We start from the raw sequence: 21,496 nt of genomic DNA on the forward strand, positions 1-21,496 counted from the left end.
TTGGGGACATGGGATGTAGCCTGCCTTAGACTGTGGAGTGGCCTGCCTTAGGGAAGTTCGGGCAGCCTGTATGTGGCACCTGGACCCATGAGGAATCCTCTCACATCAGACCAACAGCACAAGTGAGACCATCAAGGAAGGACTGATTTTCAACAGGTGTCACCATGTGGCCCTAAGAGGTGATGAGCAATGAGCTAAAGGGCCCGGGCTCTCTCTGCCAGGCTGTGGAAAGAGCATGGCTCCCTTACTAGACTGTAGAAGCCCCCGGCTGTTTGTTAGAAGGGAAGGTCAAACAGCTAGTGAGAGCGGAGGCTGGGACTATGTCCCCTTGGTTCTGCTTTGCCCAGAATGGTCCCCTTTAAGGGCCGGCCCCGCTGTAGGGCTTCCCCTCGCCTTTTACTGAGTCTGTTTCTCTGGTGTGAGGATCATTTCTCTTGCCCTCTTCCAATGTCTTTCCCGTGTTGGTGGCATCTACTCCTATCTCTTGTCTTTCTCGTTTGCTTGTCCAGTCTTCTGCTACTGATCTTTCCCTCACCCTCCCACGGGAAGCCTCTCTGGTCTTAGTATTGCTAACCTTGCCCTTTCCTTGAACCTTCAATACTCAAATTAATTCTAGGTAGGCAAACATAATCTTTCTCAGATTTTACGCAAATATGTTTTCCATATGCAAATAAGTATAATTACATTTTATGCAAGCATATTTTATGCATAATGTTAAATGTATTCTGACATTTATCTCAAAAATTAGTTTCAACTTGTATCAGTCTCTTAAAATCTTCCTGTTTTAAGTTGTTCTTTGTTTTATGAGAACCCTCAATCATACTTAATTTCTCTGTCTTAATGTAAATTTTATTTGATTAAAATTCAAGTTAGGCTTTCTGTATCACTACAGTACTAGAATGTGTAGTAGTTGAAAATACCCCAGTGGTAATACACTCATTCAGAGTAATTTCTTTTTCTCCAGGATCATTATTTTAGTGAATTTTTCAGGAATGTCAAAGAGCATCTATCCCTAGGACTACAGATAAGAGCTCAACATACTCCAAGGATTAAAGACAGAAGTAGAAAGAACAGTGTGAGTGGTGTGTGTGTGCACGTGTATATGTATGTGTACACACATGTATATATGTTTGCAGTTGGAGGACAGCTGAGTTAGTTACATGATTTCTTGACAGGACTTGACAGGAGACAGCTAAACTAATATTTATGCTTACGAAGGTAAATAAAAATTTGCTTCATTTTTTTCCCTTCCCAAATACTTAACAATTTCATAACCCATTTTAAGTATTTATTATGATTTATTAGAAGTACTGGTTTACCTTGAGAAATTATTACCTGTTTCTCAGTTAAAATCACTCTCCTTAATAACTGATTCTCAAGTCCTTTCATGGTGACGGTAAAATCAATAACTGATGTTTTAGCATTGATCTCAGGGGTAAAGGCAGGGTTGGGTAGCTTCGTGGTAATATACAGTTTAAATGTAACCATGAGATCACATTCCTTATCACCAACTTTCACCTACATCAATTCAAATACCAAATTAAAAACAGCTTAAGCAACAGGACAAGGAATTTGGGGTTAACTTAGGAAAGAATTTACCAGAGGTCAGGGCTGTGAAACTTGAATGAATTGCAAAGGAAAAGGTTATAAGACTTTAATCACTGATTTTAAATAATTCAGATTCGCGGTCTTGCCAGGAGACGTTGCTAACCATGACACCAAACAAATTAAATGAACAAACAAATTAAATGAAAAATTTATCCCCAACATATGTAGAATAAAGGAAAACTCAAACACATCTCAGATTTGACTGTTTTCTCCCACTAGAGGAAATTTTTTCCTACCGAGGAAATTTGTGGAGTTTAGAAGAAGTGTTTGTTATTTCTCTTTGCATTTCAATCGTATCCAAAGCATATTTGACAACAGAAAGGAATAATGAAATTTTCAAAGAAAAAAATGCCAACATTTTTTTCCACAAACATGACATTTATCTTAAACACTACAATTTGCAGTATACTATATTAAAAAAACAACTGATTTTATTATCTGAAATTAAGGTGGAAATTATATCATTTTCAAAGGACTTAGATTTTTTTTTTTTAAAGACTTTATTTATTTATTTGACAGACAGAGATCACAAGTAGGCAGAGAGGCAGGCAGAGGCTCTCTGCCGAGCAGAGAGCCTGATGTGGGGCTTGATCCCAGGACTCTGGGATCATGACCTGAGCTGAAGGCAGAAGCTTAACCCACTGAGCCACCCAGGTGCCCCTAAAGGACTTAAATTTTTTTAAAATTTATTTATTTTCAGAAAAACAGTATTCATTATTTTTTCACCACACCCAGTGCTCCATGCAATCCGTGCCCTCTATAATACCTACCACATGCTACCCCAACCTCCCACACCCCCGCTACTTCAAACCCCTCAGATTGTTTTTCAGAGTCCATAGTCTCTCATGATTCACGTCCCCTTCCAATTTACCCCAACTCCCTTCTCCTCTCTAACACCCCTTGTCCTCCATGATATTTGTTATGCTCCACAAATAAGTGAAACCGTATGATAATTGACTCTCTCTGCTTGACTTAATTCACTCAGCATAATCTCTTCAGTCCCGTCCATGTTGCTACAAAAGTTGGGTATTTGTCCTTTCTGATGGAGGCATAATACTCCATAGTGTATATGGACCACATCTTCCTTATCCATTCGTCCGTTGAAGGGCATCTTGGTTCTTACCATGGTTTGGCGACCGTGGCCATTGCTGCTATAAACATTGGGGTACAGATGGCCCTTCTTTTCACATCTGTATCTTTGGGGTAAATACACAGGAGTGCAATTGCAGTGTCATAGGGAAGTTCTATTTTTAATTTCTTGAGGACTTAAATTTTTAATTAATCTTGGTTCTACATGTGGTTAGAAACCACATCTATAAGGCATTACCATGCTCTCAAGCACCATGCTTTCACACTACAGAGAAGAATCTCTTCTTTTGAAAGACCTTCAGGAATAAAAATCCTACACCCTCCTTTGGCATGTTAAATACAGCACATTAAAGACTCACGTTATGAAGAAAAGTTTTCTAAATAAATCTTTGTTTAATGAGAACATTTGCATTCTGTACTTATTCGGTGATATTTGTGAAATTAAATTGTCCAAAGTGAAAAATCTGCATCAGAAATGCTGTCATTCGTCAAGAAACAAAACCAAAGAAGCCTAAAGGTGGAGAACACTGCCAATTAAGAAAGAAACACTTCTACTGAGAACCATTCATGTTCTCACCAATGATGGGAAACGTGACTCCTCAGCTTCTAGCAAAGTCTGTTTAGATTGAAAGTTAATACAGAAAGAAATGAACAAATCAGTGTCCATAGACTTTATTAAAATGGCATTTTCTCCCTGTGAGAAAATGTAAGCTTTATTATACAGATGAATATATGACTTGTAATTGTAAATTATAAATTATAAATCCAATTTTCTCAGAGCTGCCAATATATATACACATATAGTGTGTAATACTAATATATTATTATGACCAGACAATGTCTTTCCTTAATATGTTATTTAGTGTCAGCTAGATGGTTACTCTTACCAAAATATTGCTCTCCCCCTGTATTTTTCATATATAATTTTAAAAATAAGAGAAATGCTAAATATAAGTTTGGAAATAATTTTTCCAGTGTATCAAATACTACCACCTGAAGCAAAGGAACCTGTGCTGCTATGCTCAAAAAGATAAGTAGATGTCACCATTGTTCTTTTCTTGTCGTCGTCGTCTTCTTTTTTTTTTTTTTTTCCCCCTTCCCAAAGCTCACCTTGAATGTGGTGCCTGATTTAATGAAATTCTTTTCTAATACATTATCCAGGACTGGATCCAGCTCTTCACTAATGTCCTCAATAAGAAGGGGTCGGCCCAAGGAAAGGCTGTCCTCCAAGTGTGTGCGGAAATATTTATGGTTCAGAGATGTTACCTAAAAATAAAGGGTTCATTGCTATAGAAACGTGATAAAGGATGTGCTTATTTCCCAGGTGGAAACCAAGAGAATTGTTGCAAAGTGCCTGAGAATTTTAAGGGCGATATAGGATGCTTTATGAAAATAAAAGTAAGGACATTTAATTTTCCAAACTTGGTGAGCTCATGACTTTGTGGAAGCCTTGGAGGAGCAACAGTCTCTCTGATCGCAACACGAGAATCGAGCGGCACTCCTCAGAGCTTCGCTCCTACACAGAGCACAGAAGTAATCACGGACTAAACCTGCTACATTTACAGTTACAACTGTACAGGGAAAGCAAAGTAACTTTGCAAATTTGCAATATTCATTTATCTCTTCAGGACCACTCATGAGATCATCAAGTGATTAAAAAAATAGGCATAAGAATGCCAGAAATTATATATGGAGTCAAACCCAGAGCCCATCCATGTATTCTGCCTCTAATAGTGGCACAATGGAAGAAGAGGGTAGATACTTCATTTACAATTTCAATATACAAAATCAACTTAAAAGACTGTATATTCACTTTTTTTAAAATTAGAATTCTGAGTACCTGGTGGGGCCCACTGTTTTAGTTCAGTGTTCGCTGAGTAGTTAAAATAGATATACAAGGGGCACCTGTGTGGCTCAGTCAGTTAAGCACCTGCCTTTGGCTCAGGTCATGATCTCAGGGTCCTGGGATCAAGCCCTGCATCATGCTCCCTGCTCAGCAGAGAGCTTGCTTCTCCCTCTGACCCTCCCCGCATCATGCTCTCTGTCTCTCTCTCTGTCTCTGTCTCTGTCTCTCTCTCTCTCTCGGTCTCTCAAATAAATAAATAAAATCTTAAAAAAAAAAATAGACACACTGGGCTGGTTGATCTTTGCATTGACCAAATGGCTTTGAACTCTGACTTCTTCTGTGATTCCCTCCCCTGCCTAAATGGGAGGATTCCTGAAGGTTCAGCCCTCAATTCTCTGTCTCCTCATACTTTACATCTGGATTCTGCTACTGTCTCTATGTGGCTGTGAGTGCTGATCTTAAGACACAAGGAAGATCCTCTGGGATAGCAGGTGATTAAGGGAGTGGAATTAAAAGATATCATCTCTCACCTGCTATGAAAAAAAGATGTGGAATTAAAAATTAAATAAGTCTACTCTTTCCTGTTTTGGATAAAAAGGGAAATAACTAAAAGAAAAAATTCTGCACATGAAGGAATTTGTTTCCCTGGATGGATAGCTTTATTTACACAAATGATGAGCTGTGAAAGACCTCATTATGAGTTGATAAGGTAAATGAATCTAAACAAAGAGCTTTAACCAGCTTATTAAACAAGATGAAACAAGATCCCAATGAGACTAAGTATAATTGTCCTGCTCTGTTTCCTAAGGAGTAAATTCTGTTTTTGTGATTTGCTTCCTAAGTGTGATGGTTAATATTACATGTCAACTTGATGGGGGTAAGGGATGCCCAGAGAGTTGATGTACATTATTTTAGGCTTTCTTTGTGGGTGTTTACAGAATAGACTAGCCTTGGAATAGTAGACTGAATAAAGAAGATCACCCTCATTTATCTTTGGGTGGGCTTCGGCCAATCCACTGAGAGCCTGTATAGAGCCCAAAGATGGAAGAAGAGCAAATTTGCTCTCTGCTTGAGCTGTGACATTCATATTCTCCTGCCCTTGGACATCAGCAACTGGTTCCAGGGTCTTCAGATTTGAACTGGGACTTATACCACTGACTCCCCTGGTTCACAGACCTTCAGAGTTTAGACTGGGACTACCTTCTAAACTCATGCCCAGTCTGCCTGGAACTGTAACTTGTAGACAGCAGATTGTGGGATTTCTTAGCCTCTCCAAACCCATGAGCCAATCTCTCATAGTAAATCTTTTTCTAGATATCTGTATTTATTTATTTATTTTTATTTTTATTTTTTATTATTATGTTCAATTAGCCAACCTATGGTACATCAATAGTTTTTGATGTAAAGTTCAACAATTCATTAGTTGAGTATTTTTTTTTAAAAAAACTTTATCTATTTCATTTTTGAAAGAGAACGAGAAAGAGTCGCACATGAATGGGGGGAGGGGCAGATAAAGAAGCAGACTCCTCGCTGAGCAGGGAGCCTAATGTGGGGCTTGATCTCAGGACCCCAGGATCATGACCTGAGCCAAAGGCAGATGCTTAACTGACTGAGCCAACCAGGAACGCTTTCACCTGATTTTCTTGTGTAGAAACACTATGTGGTAGCTACCATCAGAGCCTGGGTCACCTGCACAGAGACTCTGGTATTGGGTCTTTACAAGGTGGTCAGTGAATTCTTTACAGGGAAACTTGACCTTCTCTTTCTGGAAGTCATAGCTGAAGGTTCTGGAAACTGTTGAAGGTGGCCTCGGCAAAGCTGCCACAGTGGAATGCAGTCCTGGGCATGTGAAACACGTTTTGTTTTTATTTATAAAGTGTTTCCCTTTTCATTTTGTTTTCCTTCCCAAATAAGGAAATACTATTTTTGTTTTGTTCTGTTCTCATTTATGTGTGTCTGTGCATGTAGTTACCCAAACATTTAAAAAATATAACGACTCCTAAGTAAGGAGACTAGAGTTCAATCTCCTTACGTTCCAGGAGTTGATGGCTTTAAAACGTGTTGGTATCTCTGGCATATTTCTGTTACTTCCTCAAGAAGATTGCTGAGACTGGGTGACATCAGGAAGCATCAAAGTCTAGCAAGGAGCTTAATGCCAAAATGTAGAGACAAAGCTATGATCAGGAAAATCAAGAGTAGGAAAAGTAGGGAGATGGACAGTCAGTAGAGGCGAGAGGAATGGAACAGGGGACACGCTGCAGCTACACTGGGTCCAGGAGCTGAAGTTCAGGGGCAGGAATGCTCTGGTACATGCTACTCGCGCTTTCCTTCTGTGAAGACCGCTCCTCAGATGCTACATTCCCATTGGCTTCATTTCCCTTAACTCTCCTCCTCTGCTGACACCCTCTTTCTGAGGTTTCTCTGGGTTTTCCAAATAAACAGATTGGTGCATTGTATCCTGGAAGATCAGTGAGCTGGGAGTATCTCAGGGGTGTCCCTGAGCACGGGGCAGCTCCCACCTGTCAGGGAAGCCCTCATCTCAGAAGGAAATCATCCAGTATTACACTGGGAAGTGATGTTTGTTGTAGGCTTTTGGTAAATGCTCCTTATCTGATTAAGGAAGAGCCATCCTGTTCTTAGTTTGTGGGAGGTTTTATCATGAATGGGTGTTGAATTTTACCAAGTGTTTTTCTGCGTTAATCAAGATGATCACATGATTTTCCTGTTTTTTTTTTTTCCTTGTAATGATGGCACACTTTGATTCCTTGAAATTCAATATCTGAATTCCTACTCTATAGAAAAAACAGTGCAGAAAACAAAAATTAAAATCTTGCCAGCAAGAAGTTTACGATACAGTAAAGACAAAAAACAAATGTGCAATGAACAGTATTGAAGACAGACTCTAAGTCCACATCAGAAATCCAAACAAGACATTGTGAGCATTTAGGAGAGGCTATTTTAAACTGAGGACACAGGGGAGTCTTGACAAAGGTACTGCTGGATGTGGACTCAGAAGAACACTCAAGAGATTTATCTGGGATGTAAGTGAAGGGGGCAATAGGGTAGGGCAATAGACATCCTGGCTAATAGAAGAGCATAAGCAAAAATATGGAGGCAGGAAACTTAGAACTCTGAGAACATTGCCCGGGAAATAGAATAGTCTGTATTGGTAGTTAAAATATTGATGGTAAATCTGAGATTGGAATCCTGCCTTTGTCTACCTCTATCTTAAAATTAAGATCTTATTATGGGGTGCCTGGTGGCTCAATCAATTAAGCATCTGACTCTCAATTTCAGCTCAGGTCATGATCTCAGGGTTATGAGACGGAGCTGTACATCAAGTTCTGCACTAGGCGTGGAGCCTGCTTAAGATGTTCTTTCTCTCCCTTGCCCTCTGCCCCTCCACTCCTCCCTCTCTAAATTAATTAATTAATTAAAAATAAACACTTTATTAGACCCCAAGTCTTTTTTTTTTTTTTAAAGATTTTATTTATTTATTTGACAGACAGAGATCACAAGTAGGCAGAGAGGCAGGCAGAGAGAGAGGGAAGCAGGCTCCCTGCTGAGCAGAGAGCCGGTTGCAGGGCTTGATCCTAGGACCCTGAGATCATGACCTAAGCCGAAGGCAGAGGCTTTAACCCACTGAGCCACCCAGGTACCCCTATACCCCAATTCTAAAACTGGACTGCACAATGCCATATTGTACCATGGGCCTGAGCTAGGATGGAGCAAATATCCTTAAACCGAGGAGTCATGAGTTCTATTTTTGCTGCTTTCTTGTAAGTCTAAACTCAAGGCCCAGAATAAAAGCCACATGCAATATTGGCAACAGCAGAAGAGACAGGGAAAGGGATAGACAGGAGAATGTATCATGAGAGAACACAAAAGAGAGAAAATAATCAGAACCCTTGCCCCAAATCACTGTTAAAAAAAAACTCAAGGTTATAAATTAACAAACAGTTATCAGAGATGACAACTTTATGACTGGCAGAATCAACTGAAATTTTGGGAAAACTTCATGATTTTAGGAAAGCTTTCCCGTACACCAAATGGTACGTACCTGCAAGTCATTTTCTCTTTCCTTGGATTTAATCCAAGTTTTGCCTTGAGTCTGTGGGTCTATGAGGAGTGGGTATCTGGTGGCCTTTGTCACAATGATGCCATTCTGAATTGAGAGGTCATCTCCTGGTAATCCCTGAAGACCCCACTCCCCAATCTAAGTAACAAGAAACAGATATGGCCAGTCAGAGGAGAACACGAACGCTTTTATAGTAATTAAGTGTCACGATATTAGAAGAATTTAATACTGGGATACATATTTTTTTCCATTGAGACTCTAAAATGGATACCTAGAAAAAAAAAACAAATTTGTAAATGTGAATCAAATAACATTCACGTAAAAAAATAAATTTATAATCTAATGAATCCTTTAATGACCCAAGATGAGGACTTAGTCCCTTATGCTACATTTTTTTTTTAAATTTATGAGAGAATATGGTAAAATCTGTGGATTTTTGAAGCGTGGTTGCTGAATATTCAGAGAACATAGGGGCTTAAAATACGGTAAGCCTGGGTGAGTGGTGGGAACAAGGCTAGGCAGGGTTAGTGGGAAGAACACATGGAAATGCCTGGAAGGATAAGCACCAAGGATTAAACCCCTGAAGCTTCCAGCTCCAAATAGCTTCCAGCTATTTGTATAGCTGGAGGCAGAGAAATTAGGAGAGATAAAATATTATATTGGCAGGTGCTCATCAATGACATTTAAAAAATATTTCCTGGGTCATCTGGCTGGCTCAGTTGGAAATACATGCGACTCTTGATATTGGGGCGGTGAGCTTGAGTCCCACTTAGGGGGTAGAGATCACTGAGAAATAAATAACTCAACTTAAAAAACATCCTCCCTAATTATGAGAGAATTGCCAGCCTGCCTTCCCGTGGTCAATAAAATCACCAGCGATCCAATGAATCCACCAGCCTCCATGCTCATTAAATTATCCCAGCAGCCCCCAAAGGCCATAATTAATAAGGAATACCCTGGCCCACTTTGCCTCGTCAGTGTCCACTGCATCTTTAATTACCTAGTCCCTGGAAACAGGCAGTTGAACACTGTTTGAATTGGAAAACATTAATTTTTTAACTTTTAAATACGATAACAGGGAACTAATAGCACGGCTTCCCAAAGGAAAAGGCCACTGGGGAACTTATTTACAGATCAGAAAGCAGCTCATGAATACAAATTGCCTGGAAGGCATTTAATGCCAGAGGAGATCTGCTAGAGACACTGAAAACTGACAGTGGCATCAATTCCCAGCAAGGAAGGTTAGGATCATGGGGCCATCACGCAGTGATGCCAGAATGTACTGACGTGCTATGCTCTTGGGCACGACGAAAAGATGGCTCATGATCCAAAGAAGATTAATACCAGTACTTACGGCCTAGCTAATGCCTATAATTACCTAAAACATCTGAAAGAGTGTGACTTAATAGGAGTGGTGCAAATAATGGAAAGTTAAAATAAGGGCTCAATATTAGTAAACCTATAATTCATGAATGATCTTTTTTTTTTGAGGTCTTTATTTTTTTTAATATACTCTCCACCCACCATGTGGGTCTTGAACTCATGACCCTGAGATCAAGAGTTGCACTTTCTACTAACTGAGTCAGCCAGGCACCCCCATCTTTCAGCTCACAGCAGTGCTGTAATATTAATTCGAAAGCAAAATTTCTTAAAACTGAAAGGAACTTATGGTTTCACTTATTTGTGGAGCATAACAAATAGCATAGAGGACATGGGGAGATAGAGAGGAGAAGGCAGTTGGGGGAAATTGGAAGGGGAGGTGAACCATGAGAGACTATGGACTCTGAAAAACAATCTGAGGGTTTTGAAGGGGGGGGGGGTGGGAGGTTGGGGTACCAGGTGGTGGGTATTAGAGAGGGCACGGATTGCATGGAGCACTGGGTGTGGTGCAAAAATAATGAATACTGTTATGCTGAAAATAAAAAATAAATTTAAAAAAATATCTCAAAAAAAAAACTGAAAAGGAACTTTTATACCAAAAAGAAAGGTTGCTTTTTTTGTTAATTCTTAAGTATTTTCAAAACAGTCTTTTCAATTAAATGAAAAAAGAAAAAAAAAGTAGGTGTACTGTGATTTCTCAGTGAGTAAGGGTGGAATTCAAAGAATATTATGAAGAAAGTGACACTCACTGTTGGGGGATCCACCAACATTGAAATAAGATTCAGGTTTTCTGTGAAAGGAATCTTCCGAGCTCTCAGCTCTATCTCCCATTGATCTTTAAGCAAATAGTTCCTAAATATCTGATTGAAAGGACCAAGGTAGGAAAGGAATCCAGTGCACAGCAGAATATCACCTACAAGTCTGTGGGGAAAGGAGACAACGTGGGTCACCTAACACATTCACTCTCTCCCATTAATGGGTCAGAAAGGCCACAGTTCAGCCTTACTAGGCAAAATCCTTCTCCGTTCCCTGCTTAACACTTGGTAACCAGACATGGAGAGACCATGCAAAGGGAGCCCCCAGAGTGCCCGGGGGGCTCAGTTGGTTAAGTGACTGCCTTCAGCTCAGGTCATGATCCTGGGATCCCGGGATCGAGTTCCACATCGGGCTCCCCACTGCCCTACAGGGAGGCTTCTTCTATGCTCTCCCTGTCATTCCCCTTGCTTGTTCTCACTCTCTCTGTGTCAAATAAATAAACAAAATCTAAAAAGAAAAAAAAAAAAGAATCCATTAAAAAAAAAAAAAGGAGCCTGCAAACCCAAGTGGTGGTAGTAGGAGCCGCATTTGGGGTAGGCCAAGGAGCAAGAGAGAAACAGCTTCCTTTAAGCCTGTAGGTTTAGTCTTGACTCCTAAGAAGGAAAGTATCCTTTTACCATGCCATGCTCTGGTCCCGCTCAGACTCAGTCCCGATAAATATTTCCTTCTCCTCCTCCCACTTCTTGCTATTCTCTGCCTCTTCCATTCCCCTCTCTTCCAGTTTTCTGAGAACACCAATAGACACTATGACAGGACACCCTGGTACTTAGAGCAACTGATCCACACGTTGAAAATCACTGAGGTGAAGAGTGCAGAACTGGAGAAATTATGTAGACAGTTCTGGCAGATCCAAACAATATTGGAAGCACTCTTGGGGTCCCCGGGGAGCTCAGTTGGTTAATCGTTCAACTCCTGATTTCAGCTAAGGGCACGATTACGGAGTCGTGAGATTGAGCAGCCCTGCACTGGGTTCTGCACTGGGCATGGAGCCTGCGTAAGACACTCTCACCCTCTGCACCTGCCCCTCACCCCCCACAAACAAAAACAAAAACAGCAACAACAACAAAAAGAAGCACTCGTGTTCTGAAAACCTACATTGCTGAACCAAACTTGAGATTAAAAATGTTTCACAACCATTTAATCCCTCTGTTTTACTAAGAGTGGGTAACCTCCGCTGAAGACTCGGAAATGGATATACGGAAATGAAGGAGCAAAGGGCTTCACCGGGGAGATGTATTTTATTTTCTCTCATGTCACAGAGAGGAGGTGTTTGGGGTGATGACTAAGAAGGAAAGCAATTATAACACAGGCCAAAATGTATACCTATTAATCTGAGCTTTGAACTCTTTGCTTTGCTGAGTCCACCGGACCTTTTCTCCACTCAGCCCGTCGATGAGGGTGGAAGCCGCCTGCATCTTTTTCCGGCACATATCCGCATCGTTTACCAAATCCTACATTCAGAAAGGGAGAAGATCCCAAAGAACTTTTTTAAGTATTTAATCAAACATCCACTGTATTCACACATAAAAACACAGGGAGGAATTTCTTAGATTGCAAAATAAATGTAATAGTCTAAAAAAGCAATGTGAGTGAAACTTTACATATTAAATTCTGGTAATTAATCCATAATGTAGTTATTTTAACCTTACAAAATCTCAAGAAAAGAGATTTTTGTGAGAGAGAATGCCAATCACTAAATTAATATAGCGTTTCTAGTCAGTGTTTTCAAAACAAATCAAATCAATAAAATACACCACATTAGGTTTTGGATTTAATAGTTCTCAGTTCTTGGAAGTTCACAAAGTGATTTTTTTTTTTTTTTCTCCCAGGAAATTCTACACAGCAGTGATGTGCTGCAGCCAACTTGTGTCACCTCACCAGAGCCAACCATTACATTTTAGAAGACTTGGGGGCTAATGTTAAACACAGACATTATTAAATAATTAAATCATATAAACGTGCAATTACAGAAACTACATTACAAGCAAAGGTAATGGATAATCAAAACTCATCACCTCCTAATAATTCACTACAGTTTTGGATGATCTATGCACTTGGGATTATGTTCACTGTACCTGCACGGTGCTATATGGTTGGGGTGCAGGATATAACAAGGCTAGATATACAACCGTGCCCTGCTGTGCAGCTGTTTCCAAATCTGTTCTCAATGTCAGCACATTGGTAATTGAGAACGGACAGTGGTGGGAGGACCTACACCACAGAAAACAGCCAACAGGGCAAATCATGGCTTTTCTCCCCCCGCCTCCAATCCTATTGGTACCAGACCACCACTGCCTACAACCTATCCTACAAGGTTGTATTACGAGCCCTGCCTGATAGATGAACCTTGATCAATTGCCTCATGATTATGCACCTGCACTGGATCACAAACTGACTTTTCTAACCCCCAAATCAGGACACTTTGGGTATGACATCCCAGCTTACTCTTACCAAAAATGATTATTAAAAACACAAAAAAAAGCCCTTAGAGGGACACCTGGGTGGCTCGGTCAGGTAACCACTGCCTTCGGCTCAGGTCTTGATCCTGGGGTCCTGGGATCAAGCCCCAAATCAGGCTCCTTGCTCTGCGGGGAGCCTGCTTCTCTCTCTGCCTCTGCCTGCCACTCTGCTTGCCTGTGCTCTCTTTCTCTATCTCTGACAAATAAATAAATAAAATCTTAAAAAAAAAAAAAGACCTTAGAGTGCCAAAAATCCCAAACAGGTAGCCACATCCTGTGAAGGACAGTCACGTATCTATTTTCTTTTTGTCATCAACATTTACCTAACTTCTATATACAATACATGCTTTTGGACAATGTTAACACCTCATTCCTGCAATTTTGTAGATTTAATCTCACCATTTTCTCACTCATGGCTGCGTCAAATTTTGCTTGTACTTTATCCAACTCAGCTTGTTTCTCATCGAGCAGCTCTTGCGCCTTCCCCAGCTCGATATTAGCAACTGCCAGACGGCCCTCCTGCTTGGCCAGGTTAGCCTTAAAAGGAAGAAGAGGTCATTGCATGGAGTGGTAGCAGGTCTGCAAAATATTTTTGGTTTTAATTTATAAATAATAACACAGATTACATAATTTTTGCCCAAGATGGTATTTTAAAAATTACTTCTTTTTTAATTAACATATAATGTATGTTATACATACATTATAACATGAATCGCCAGGTTTACACACTTCACAGCACTCACCATAGCACACATCCTCCCCAATGTCCATAACTCCACCACCCTCTCTCTACCCCCTCCCCCAGGCAACCTTCAGTTTGTTTTGTGAGATTAAGAGTCACTTATGGTTTGTCTCCCTCCCAATCCCATCTTGTTTTATTTATTCTTTCCCTACCTCCCAAACCTCCTATGTTGCATCTCCATTTCCTCATATCAGGGAGATCATATGATAGTTATTTTTCTCCAATTGACTTATTTTGCTAAGCATAATACCCTGTAGTTCCACCCATGTCGTCACAAATGGCAAGATTTCATTTCTTTGGATGATTGCATAGCATCCCATTGTATCTTTATCCATTTTCTGTTGATGGACATCTAGGTTCTTTGCATAGTTTGGCTATTGTGGACATTGCTGCTATAAACATTCAAGTGCACATGTTCCTTCGGATCATGCTTGTATCTTTAGGGTAAATACCCAGTAGTGCAATTGCTGGGTCATAGGGTAGCTCTCTTTTCAACTTTTTGAGGAATCCCCATGTGGTTTTCCAGAGTGGTTGCACCAACTTGCATTCCCACCAACAGTGTAGGAGGTTTCCCCTTTGTCCACATCCTTGCCAGCATCTGTCATTTCCTGACTTATTAATTTTAGCCATTTTGACTGATGTGAGGTGGTATCTCATTGTGGTTTTGATTGTATTTCCCTGATAACGAGTGATGGGGAGCATTTTTTCATGTGTCTGTTGGCCATCTGGATGTCTTCTTTTGCAGAAATGTCTGTTCATGCCCTCTGCCCATTTCTTGATTGGATTATGTGTTCTTTGGGTGTTGAGTTTGCTAACCTCTTTATAGATTTTGGATACTAGACCTTTACCTGATATGTCATCTGCAAATATCTTCTCCCATTCTGTCAGTTGTCTTTTGGTTTTGTTAACTGTATCCTTTGCTGTGCAAAAGCTTTTAATCTTGATGAAGTCCCAATAGTTCATTTTTGTGCTTGTTTCCCTTGCTTTTGGTGATGTTCCTAGGAAGAAGTTGCTATGGCTGAAGTCAAAGAGGTTGCTGCCTGTGTTCTCCTCAAGGATTTTGATTATTTTATTATTTTAATTATTCCTGTCTTACATTGAGTTCCTTCATCCATTTGAGTCTATTTTCATGTGTGGTATAAGGAAATGGCCCATTTTCATTTTTCTGCATGTGGCTATCCAATTCTCCCAACACCATTTGTTGAAGAGACTCTTTTTTTTTTTCCATTGGACATTTTTTCCTGCTCTGTTGAAGATTAGTTGACCATAGAGTTGAGGGTCTATTTCTGGGCTTTCTATTCTGTTCCATTGATCTATGTATCTGTTTTTGGGCCCGTACCATACTGTTTTGATGATGACAGCTTTATAAAAGAGCTTGAAGTCTGGAATTGTGATGCCACCAACTTTGGCTTTCTTTTTCAATATTTCTCTGGCTATTTGAGGTCTTTTCTGATTCTGCATAAATTTTAGGATTATTTGCTCCATTTCTTTGAAAAAAATTCACAGTATTTTGATAGGGATTGCATTAAATGTGTAGATTGCTTTAGGTAGCATAGACATTTTCACAATATTTGTTCTTCCAATCCATGAGCATGGAAAATTTTTCCATTTCTTTTTGTCTTCCTCAATTTCTTTCATGAGTACTTTATAGTTTTCTGAGTATAGATTCTTTCCCTCTTTGGTTAGGTTTATTCCTAGGTATCTTATGGTTTTGGGTGTAATTGTAAATGAGATTGACTCCTTAATTTCTCTTTCTTTTGTCTTGTTGTTGGTGTAAAGAAATGCAACTGAGGGGCTCCTGGATGGCTCAGTGGGTTAAAGCCTCTGCCTTTGGCTCAGGTCATGATCCCAGGGTCCTGGGATCAAGCTCCACATTGGGTTCTCTGCTCAGCAGAGAGCCTGCTTTCCCATCCTTATCTGCCTGCTGCTCTGCCTACTTGTGATCTCTGTCAAATAAATAAAATATAAAAAACAAAAGAAAACAAACAAAAATACCCCACAAAATTCAAAAAAAAAAAAAAAAGAAAAGAAAAGAAAGAAAGAAAGAAATGCAACTGATTTCTGTGCATTGATTTTATATCCTGACACTTTAACTGAATTCCTGTACAAGTTCTAGCAGATTTGGAGTGGAGTCTTCTGGGTTTTCCACATATAGTATCTTATCATCTGCAAAGAGTGATAGTTTGACTTCTTCTTTGCCAATTTGGATGCCTTTAATTTCTTTTTGTTGTCTGATTGCTGAGGCTAGGACTTCTAGTACTATGTTGAATAGCAGTGGTGATAATGAACATCCCTGCCATGTTCCTGACCTTAGCAGAAAAGCTCTCAGTTTTTCTCCACTGAGAATGATATTTGCGGTGGGTTTTTCATATATGGCTTTGGTGATATTGAGGTATATATCCTCTATCCCTACACTTTGAAGAGTTTTGAACAGGAAAGGATGCTGTACTTTGTCAAAGCTTTTTCAGCATCTGTTGAGAGTATCATCTAGTTCTTTCTTTTATTAATGTGTTGTATTACATTGATTGATTGGCAGATGCTGAACCAACCTTGCAGCCCTGGAATAAATCCCACTTGGTCATGGTGAATAATTCTTTTAATGTACTGTTGGATCCTCCTAGCTAGTATTGTGGTGAGAATTTTCGCATTTGTGGCCCAAGATGGTATTTAGAGGCTTGAGTGTGTTCAATTGGGGAAGCAAAGGATGTTGGAGATACTCCATTAAAGTTATATTTTTTCTTTTTCTTTTTCTTTTCCTTTTCCTTTTTTTTTTTTTTTTTTTTAAGTAGGCTCCACATCCAGCATGGAGCCCAGTGCAGGGCTCAATCTCATTACCCTGAGATCAAGACCCTCATGAGCTAAGATCAAGAGCTGGACACTTAATGGGCTGAGCCTTCCAGACACCCCTCTCTTTTTTCTTTTAATTATTAATATTCGATCCGGGAGTTGAAGAGGGCTCCAAAGGTGGGAAGTGAAGTCAGTGCCCCAGTTGCCGGTCAGTATATATTTTGTGCCCTATTTTATCACAAAAAAGAGAAGAAATACTGTAGTGAATGAAGATTCCTCTGCATTTTAGCACTGCTTTTTCTACTGTAGTTGGCTTTTGAATGAGAATGACAATGGAAGAGATGAAGAATGAAGCTGAGACCACTTCCATGGTTTCTATGCCCCTTTATGCAGTCATGTATCCTGTGTTTAATGAGCTAGAACGAGTAAACCTGTCAGCAGCTCAGACACTGAGAGCAGCTTTCATTAAGGCTGAAAAAGAAAATCCAGGACTCACACAAGACATCATTATGAAAATTTTAGAGAAAAAAAGTGTAGAAGTTAACTTCACAGAGTCCCTTCTTCGAATGGCAGCTGATGATGTAGAAGAGTATATGATTGAACGACCAGAGCCAGAATTCCAGGACCTAAATGAAAAGGCACGAGCACTTAAACAGATTCTCAGTAAGATCCCAGATGAGATCAATGACAGAGTGAGGTTTCTGCAGACAATCAAGGATATAGCTAGTGCAATAAAAGAACTTCTTGACACGGTGAATAATGTCTTCGAGAAGTATCAATACCAGAACCGCAGGGCACTTGAACACCAAAAGAAAGAATTTGTAAAGTACTCCAAAAGTTTCAGTGATACTCTGAAAACCTATTTTAAAGATGGCAAGGCAATAAATGTGTTCATAAGTGCCAACCGACTAATTCATCAAACCAACTTGATACTTCAGACCTTCAAAACTGTGGCCTGAAAGTTGTATATGTTAAGAGATGTACTTCTCAGTGGCAGTATTGGACTGCCTTTATCTGTAAATTTTAAAGTTTGACTGTATAAATTATTAGTCCCTCCTGAAGGGATCTAATCCAGGATGTTGAATGGGATTATTGCCATCTTACACCATATTTTTGTAAAATGTAGCTTAATCATAATCTCACACTGAAGATTTTGCATCACTTTTGCTATTATCATTCTTTTAAGAATTATAAGCCAAAAGAATTTACGCCTTAATGTGTCATTATATAACATTCCTTAAAAGAATTGTAAATATTGGTGTTTGTTTGACATTTTAACTTGAAAGCGATATGCTGCAAGATAATGTATTTAACAATATTTGGTGGCAAATATTCAATAAATAGTTTACATCTGTTAAAAAAAATAATTATTAATATTCAACCAAAAAATGGAAAAAACCCACAACAATGCACAGAAAGGATAATAGAAATTATCTGTGATTTTACCCAGAGCAGTCAGTATTGTGTTAAGAGGGTGATAACTGGCATTTTCCAGTTTTTTCTTTTACACTTAATATAGGGTATTCATTTCCCCTTAAACATGTCCTTAAACAATTTTTCCTCGAACATTAATAGTATGGCTGCCACAATATCACATTATTTGGATGTATTACAATTCACCTAACCATAGCCCTACTTTTAGACATCCCCTCCCACCATTTTTAATTATTATAAACAAAGTTATTGGGCATGCAAACATTTTGGATTGTTTCCTTCTTAAGGATTTTTTGAAGTTAACTTACTGTAATGGTAGATTTTTCATCTTTTTTCTAACTCCTAGAGCATGGACTTAGAAATTGTTTCTTAGAAATGATTGGTTCCTTAGAAATTTAAAAAAATTGGTAAAGTATAATAGCCCTAAAGCTTTCTGGAGTAGAAGTTTTTTGATAACATTCTCATTTTATTTCTCAATACTTATTTAAATTTAGTCCTCTTTTGCAGGAAATTTTAATTTAAATAATATTAATAGTATTGTTATTAAATTTAATTTTTCTAATGTATTTACATATAACTTTAAAATTTGTTTTCTAATTATTGAAATCCACATACCTGTGATTATACATATTTTCTTCTTGATATTTTCCAAGAATATGTCTTTTATATTTTGTTTTTGCAAAGCAACAATTCTTCAATTCTGCTACTTTTCTCTAATTTTTAATGTTATTTTTATTAGCTGTATTCCACTTTCCTTAAGCTTTGTGTGTACGTATATATATATTTTTAATTTAGTTTATTTTTTCAGTGTTCCAAGATTCATTGTTTATGCATAACACCCAGTGTCCCATGAAATACCTGCCTACCACGAGGTTCACCCAACTCCCACCCCCTTCCCTCCAAAACCCTCAGTTTGTTTCCCAGAGTCCAGTCTCTCCTGGTTCGTCTCCCCCTCCAATTTCCCCCAACACCTTTCTCCTCTCCAACTCCCACTATCCTCCGTGTTATTCCTTATTCTCCACAAGTGAGACCATATGATAACTCTTTATTACATATTATTGTTACTTATTATTAATTATTTAATTGATAACTCTTATGAGTTATTCTTTATATAATTGTTTATTATTATATGATGATTTTTTGACCAGATTATCTGTTTTTTTTTTTTTTTATGCTGAGTTTGAACATTTCTTTATAGATCTTGGATATCAACCCTTTCTCTGTAGTGTCCTTTATGAATATCTTCTCCCATTCTGTGGGTTGCCTCTTTGTTTTGTTGACTGTTTGGTGTGCAGTAAATTTTAATCTTGAAGAAGTCCCAGAAGTTTATTTATTTTTATTTTTTTATTTTTAAATTAATTTATTTATTCTCAGAAAAACAGTATTCATTATTTTTTCACTACACCCAGTGCTCCATGCAATCTGTGCCCTCTATAATACCCACCACCTGGTACCCCAACCTCCCACCCCCCCACCACTTCAAACCCCTCGGATTGTTTTTCAGAGTCCATAATCTCTCATGCTTCACGTCCCCTTCCAATTTACCCCAACTCCCTTCTCTTCTCTAACACCCCTTGTCCTCCATGATATTTGTTATGCTCCACAAGTAAGTGAAACCATATGATAGTTGACTCTCTGCTTGACTGATTTCAGCTTTATGTGGGGGCGGAGGGCAGGAGGGTAGTAAGCATCAGGGTGGTGTATTTCATGGACCCTTTGCACTCCTGCGAATGATCCCTTAGACCAGAAGAACAGTCTGGCACAATGTAAAAAAGGTGTATGTGTGCTTGCGTGTGCGTGCGTCCACGCGCATGCGCATGTGGATGCATGTGTGTGCCTACCACTTACTCCTTAAGTCACATCCTTAAGAACGTCTTTTTGTTCCCCTTATACGTGAAGGTCAGCTTGGCCAATTCTTACATTCTTGGGTCACCGCAATTTCCTCAATACTCTGCACATATTTTCCCATTACATTCTAATATTTAGGGTTGCAGGAAGTCTGTGCCATCCTGATTTCTCTTCTGCAAGCTTTTTTGATTTTGACTGATCATTTGTTTCTTAGATACATATAAGGGTCCCCCCCCCATCTTTCAAATTTAAAACATTTCTGGGTGTTGAGCTTTATTTTTATAAACTTTGTTGGGAATATAGTAATCAAATTCTACCTCCAAACTTAATCTCTTTAAACTTTAAAGAAATGGCAAGTTTTCTTTTATGACAGCTTAATTATTACTGGCAATGAATCCATTTTCTGTTTAAGTTAACAAGTTGGTTTTGATTTCTTGTCCGCCATGCCAAGAAACACTAATCAGAGGTAAAGAAAACAAGAAATGTGAGAGGACATGAAGAAAATAAAAAATTTAGTCAAAATTATGCTTTGTCTTTTCATAGGAGTAATACCAGAGATAGATTTTATTAAACATTGATTTCCTAGGAGAAGAAGGGAAACTCTTACCTTCAGAGGCAACACTTCTCTATTGATACCATAAAATGTTGCCATAGCAAGCGTCCAAGATAGCAGACCAGCCACATTCCCACAGACTTTTTTGGCATTTTCCAAAGAATAATCATCCATGTTAAAATACGGCTGCAGTAACTCAACAGTCTCTTCATTTATAGTATCCTTGGGGAACTGCTGGAGACTCCACAGGAACCCCGTTGCACTCATCAACTGAAAAATAGCATTACAACCTATAAGCTCTGGGAGTAAAATACTTTCTTCCCGAGTTAGCATATAATTCTAAATCGAATTTTTTCAAAGAAGTAATGATTGATACACTCTTATACATACAAATCAAGACTATGCGATGGTAGTCAGCCTAAATCTGTAAGTTGCAAATTGTCTTCCTGTGACTGTGGTGAATGAATAAGTTTCCTGTCCAGTGCATGCATCCAAATGCCACAACCATACAAGCTCTCTTTTGGAGACTGGGTTGGGGTGACATCAAGAGTGTAGCAAGGGGTGCCTGCATGGCTCCATCGGTTAAACATCTGCCTTCAGCTCAGGTCATGATCCCAGGGGCCTGGGATCCAGCCCTGCATCAGGCTCCATGCTCAGTGGGGAACCTGCTTTTCCCTTTCATCTGCCACTACCCCCTGCTTGTGCTCTCTCCTTCTCTCTCTCTGACAATGAATAAATCTTTAAAAAAAAAAGCCTCTGGTTTTAAACACTTTTTACAGAAAGAAACCATTCAGCTTTACAAGCTTTCCCTACTTACACTTTGGGAAATGCAATCTAAGAAAAAGTCTTCCGTACA

The 21,496-nt window shown here is 39.1% G+C and overlaps 2 protein-coding genes across 3 annotated transcripts in view; one reads left to right on the forward strand and one right to left on the reverse strand.

The window, feature by feature from the left end:
* Positions 1–21,496, reverse strand: part of DNAH8 (dynein axonemal heavy chain 8) — a 367,659-nt gene that overhangs the window by 100,413 nt on the left and 245,750 nt on the right. Inside the window, exons 70-76 of the mRNA XM_059400544.1 lie at positions 20,695–20,910; positions 13,676–13,813; positions 12,141–12,268; positions 10,751–10,922; positions 8,604–8,759; positions 3,808–3,963; positions 1,336–1,518 (exon numbers count right to left, since the gene is read on the reverse strand). Of these exons, the coding sequence (XP_059256527.1) occupies positions 1,336–1,518; positions 3,808–3,963; positions 8,604–8,759; positions 10,751–10,922; positions 12,141–12,268; positions 13,676–13,813; positions 20,695–20,910 (1,149 nt within the window). The remainder of the gene's footprint in view (positions 1–1,335; positions 1,519–3,807; positions 3,964–8,603; positions 8,760–10,750; positions 10,923–12,140; positions 12,269–13,675; positions 13,814–20,694; positions 20,911–21,496) is intronic.
* On the forward strand, positions 16,955–18,153 carry LOC132017313 (programmed cell death protein 10-like). 2 transcript variants are annotated; one of them, XM_059399103.1, is made up of 2 exons: positions 16,955–17,013; positions 17,095–18,153. In XM_059399103.1, exon 2 carries the CDS (start codon positions 17,126–17,128, stop codon positions 17,762–17,764), a length of 639 nt encoding a protein of 212 aa, XP_059255086.1. In that variant the 5' UTR covers positions 16,955–17,013; positions 17,095–17,125; the 3' UTR covers positions 17,765–18,153. The 2 variants fall into 2 exon arrangements, with proteins under 2 accessions (XP_059255086.1, XP_059255087.1); XM_059399104.1 differs by having other exon boundaries at positions 17,115–18,153.

Source organism: Mustela nigripes, chromosome 5, assembly GCF_022355385.1.
Source record: "Mustela nigripes isolate SB6536 chromosome 5, MUSNIG.SB6536, whole genome shotgun sequence".
NCBI classification, from domain to species: domain Eukaryota; kingdom Metazoa; phylum Chordata; class Mammalia; order Carnivora; family Mustelidae; genus Mustela; species Mustela nigripes.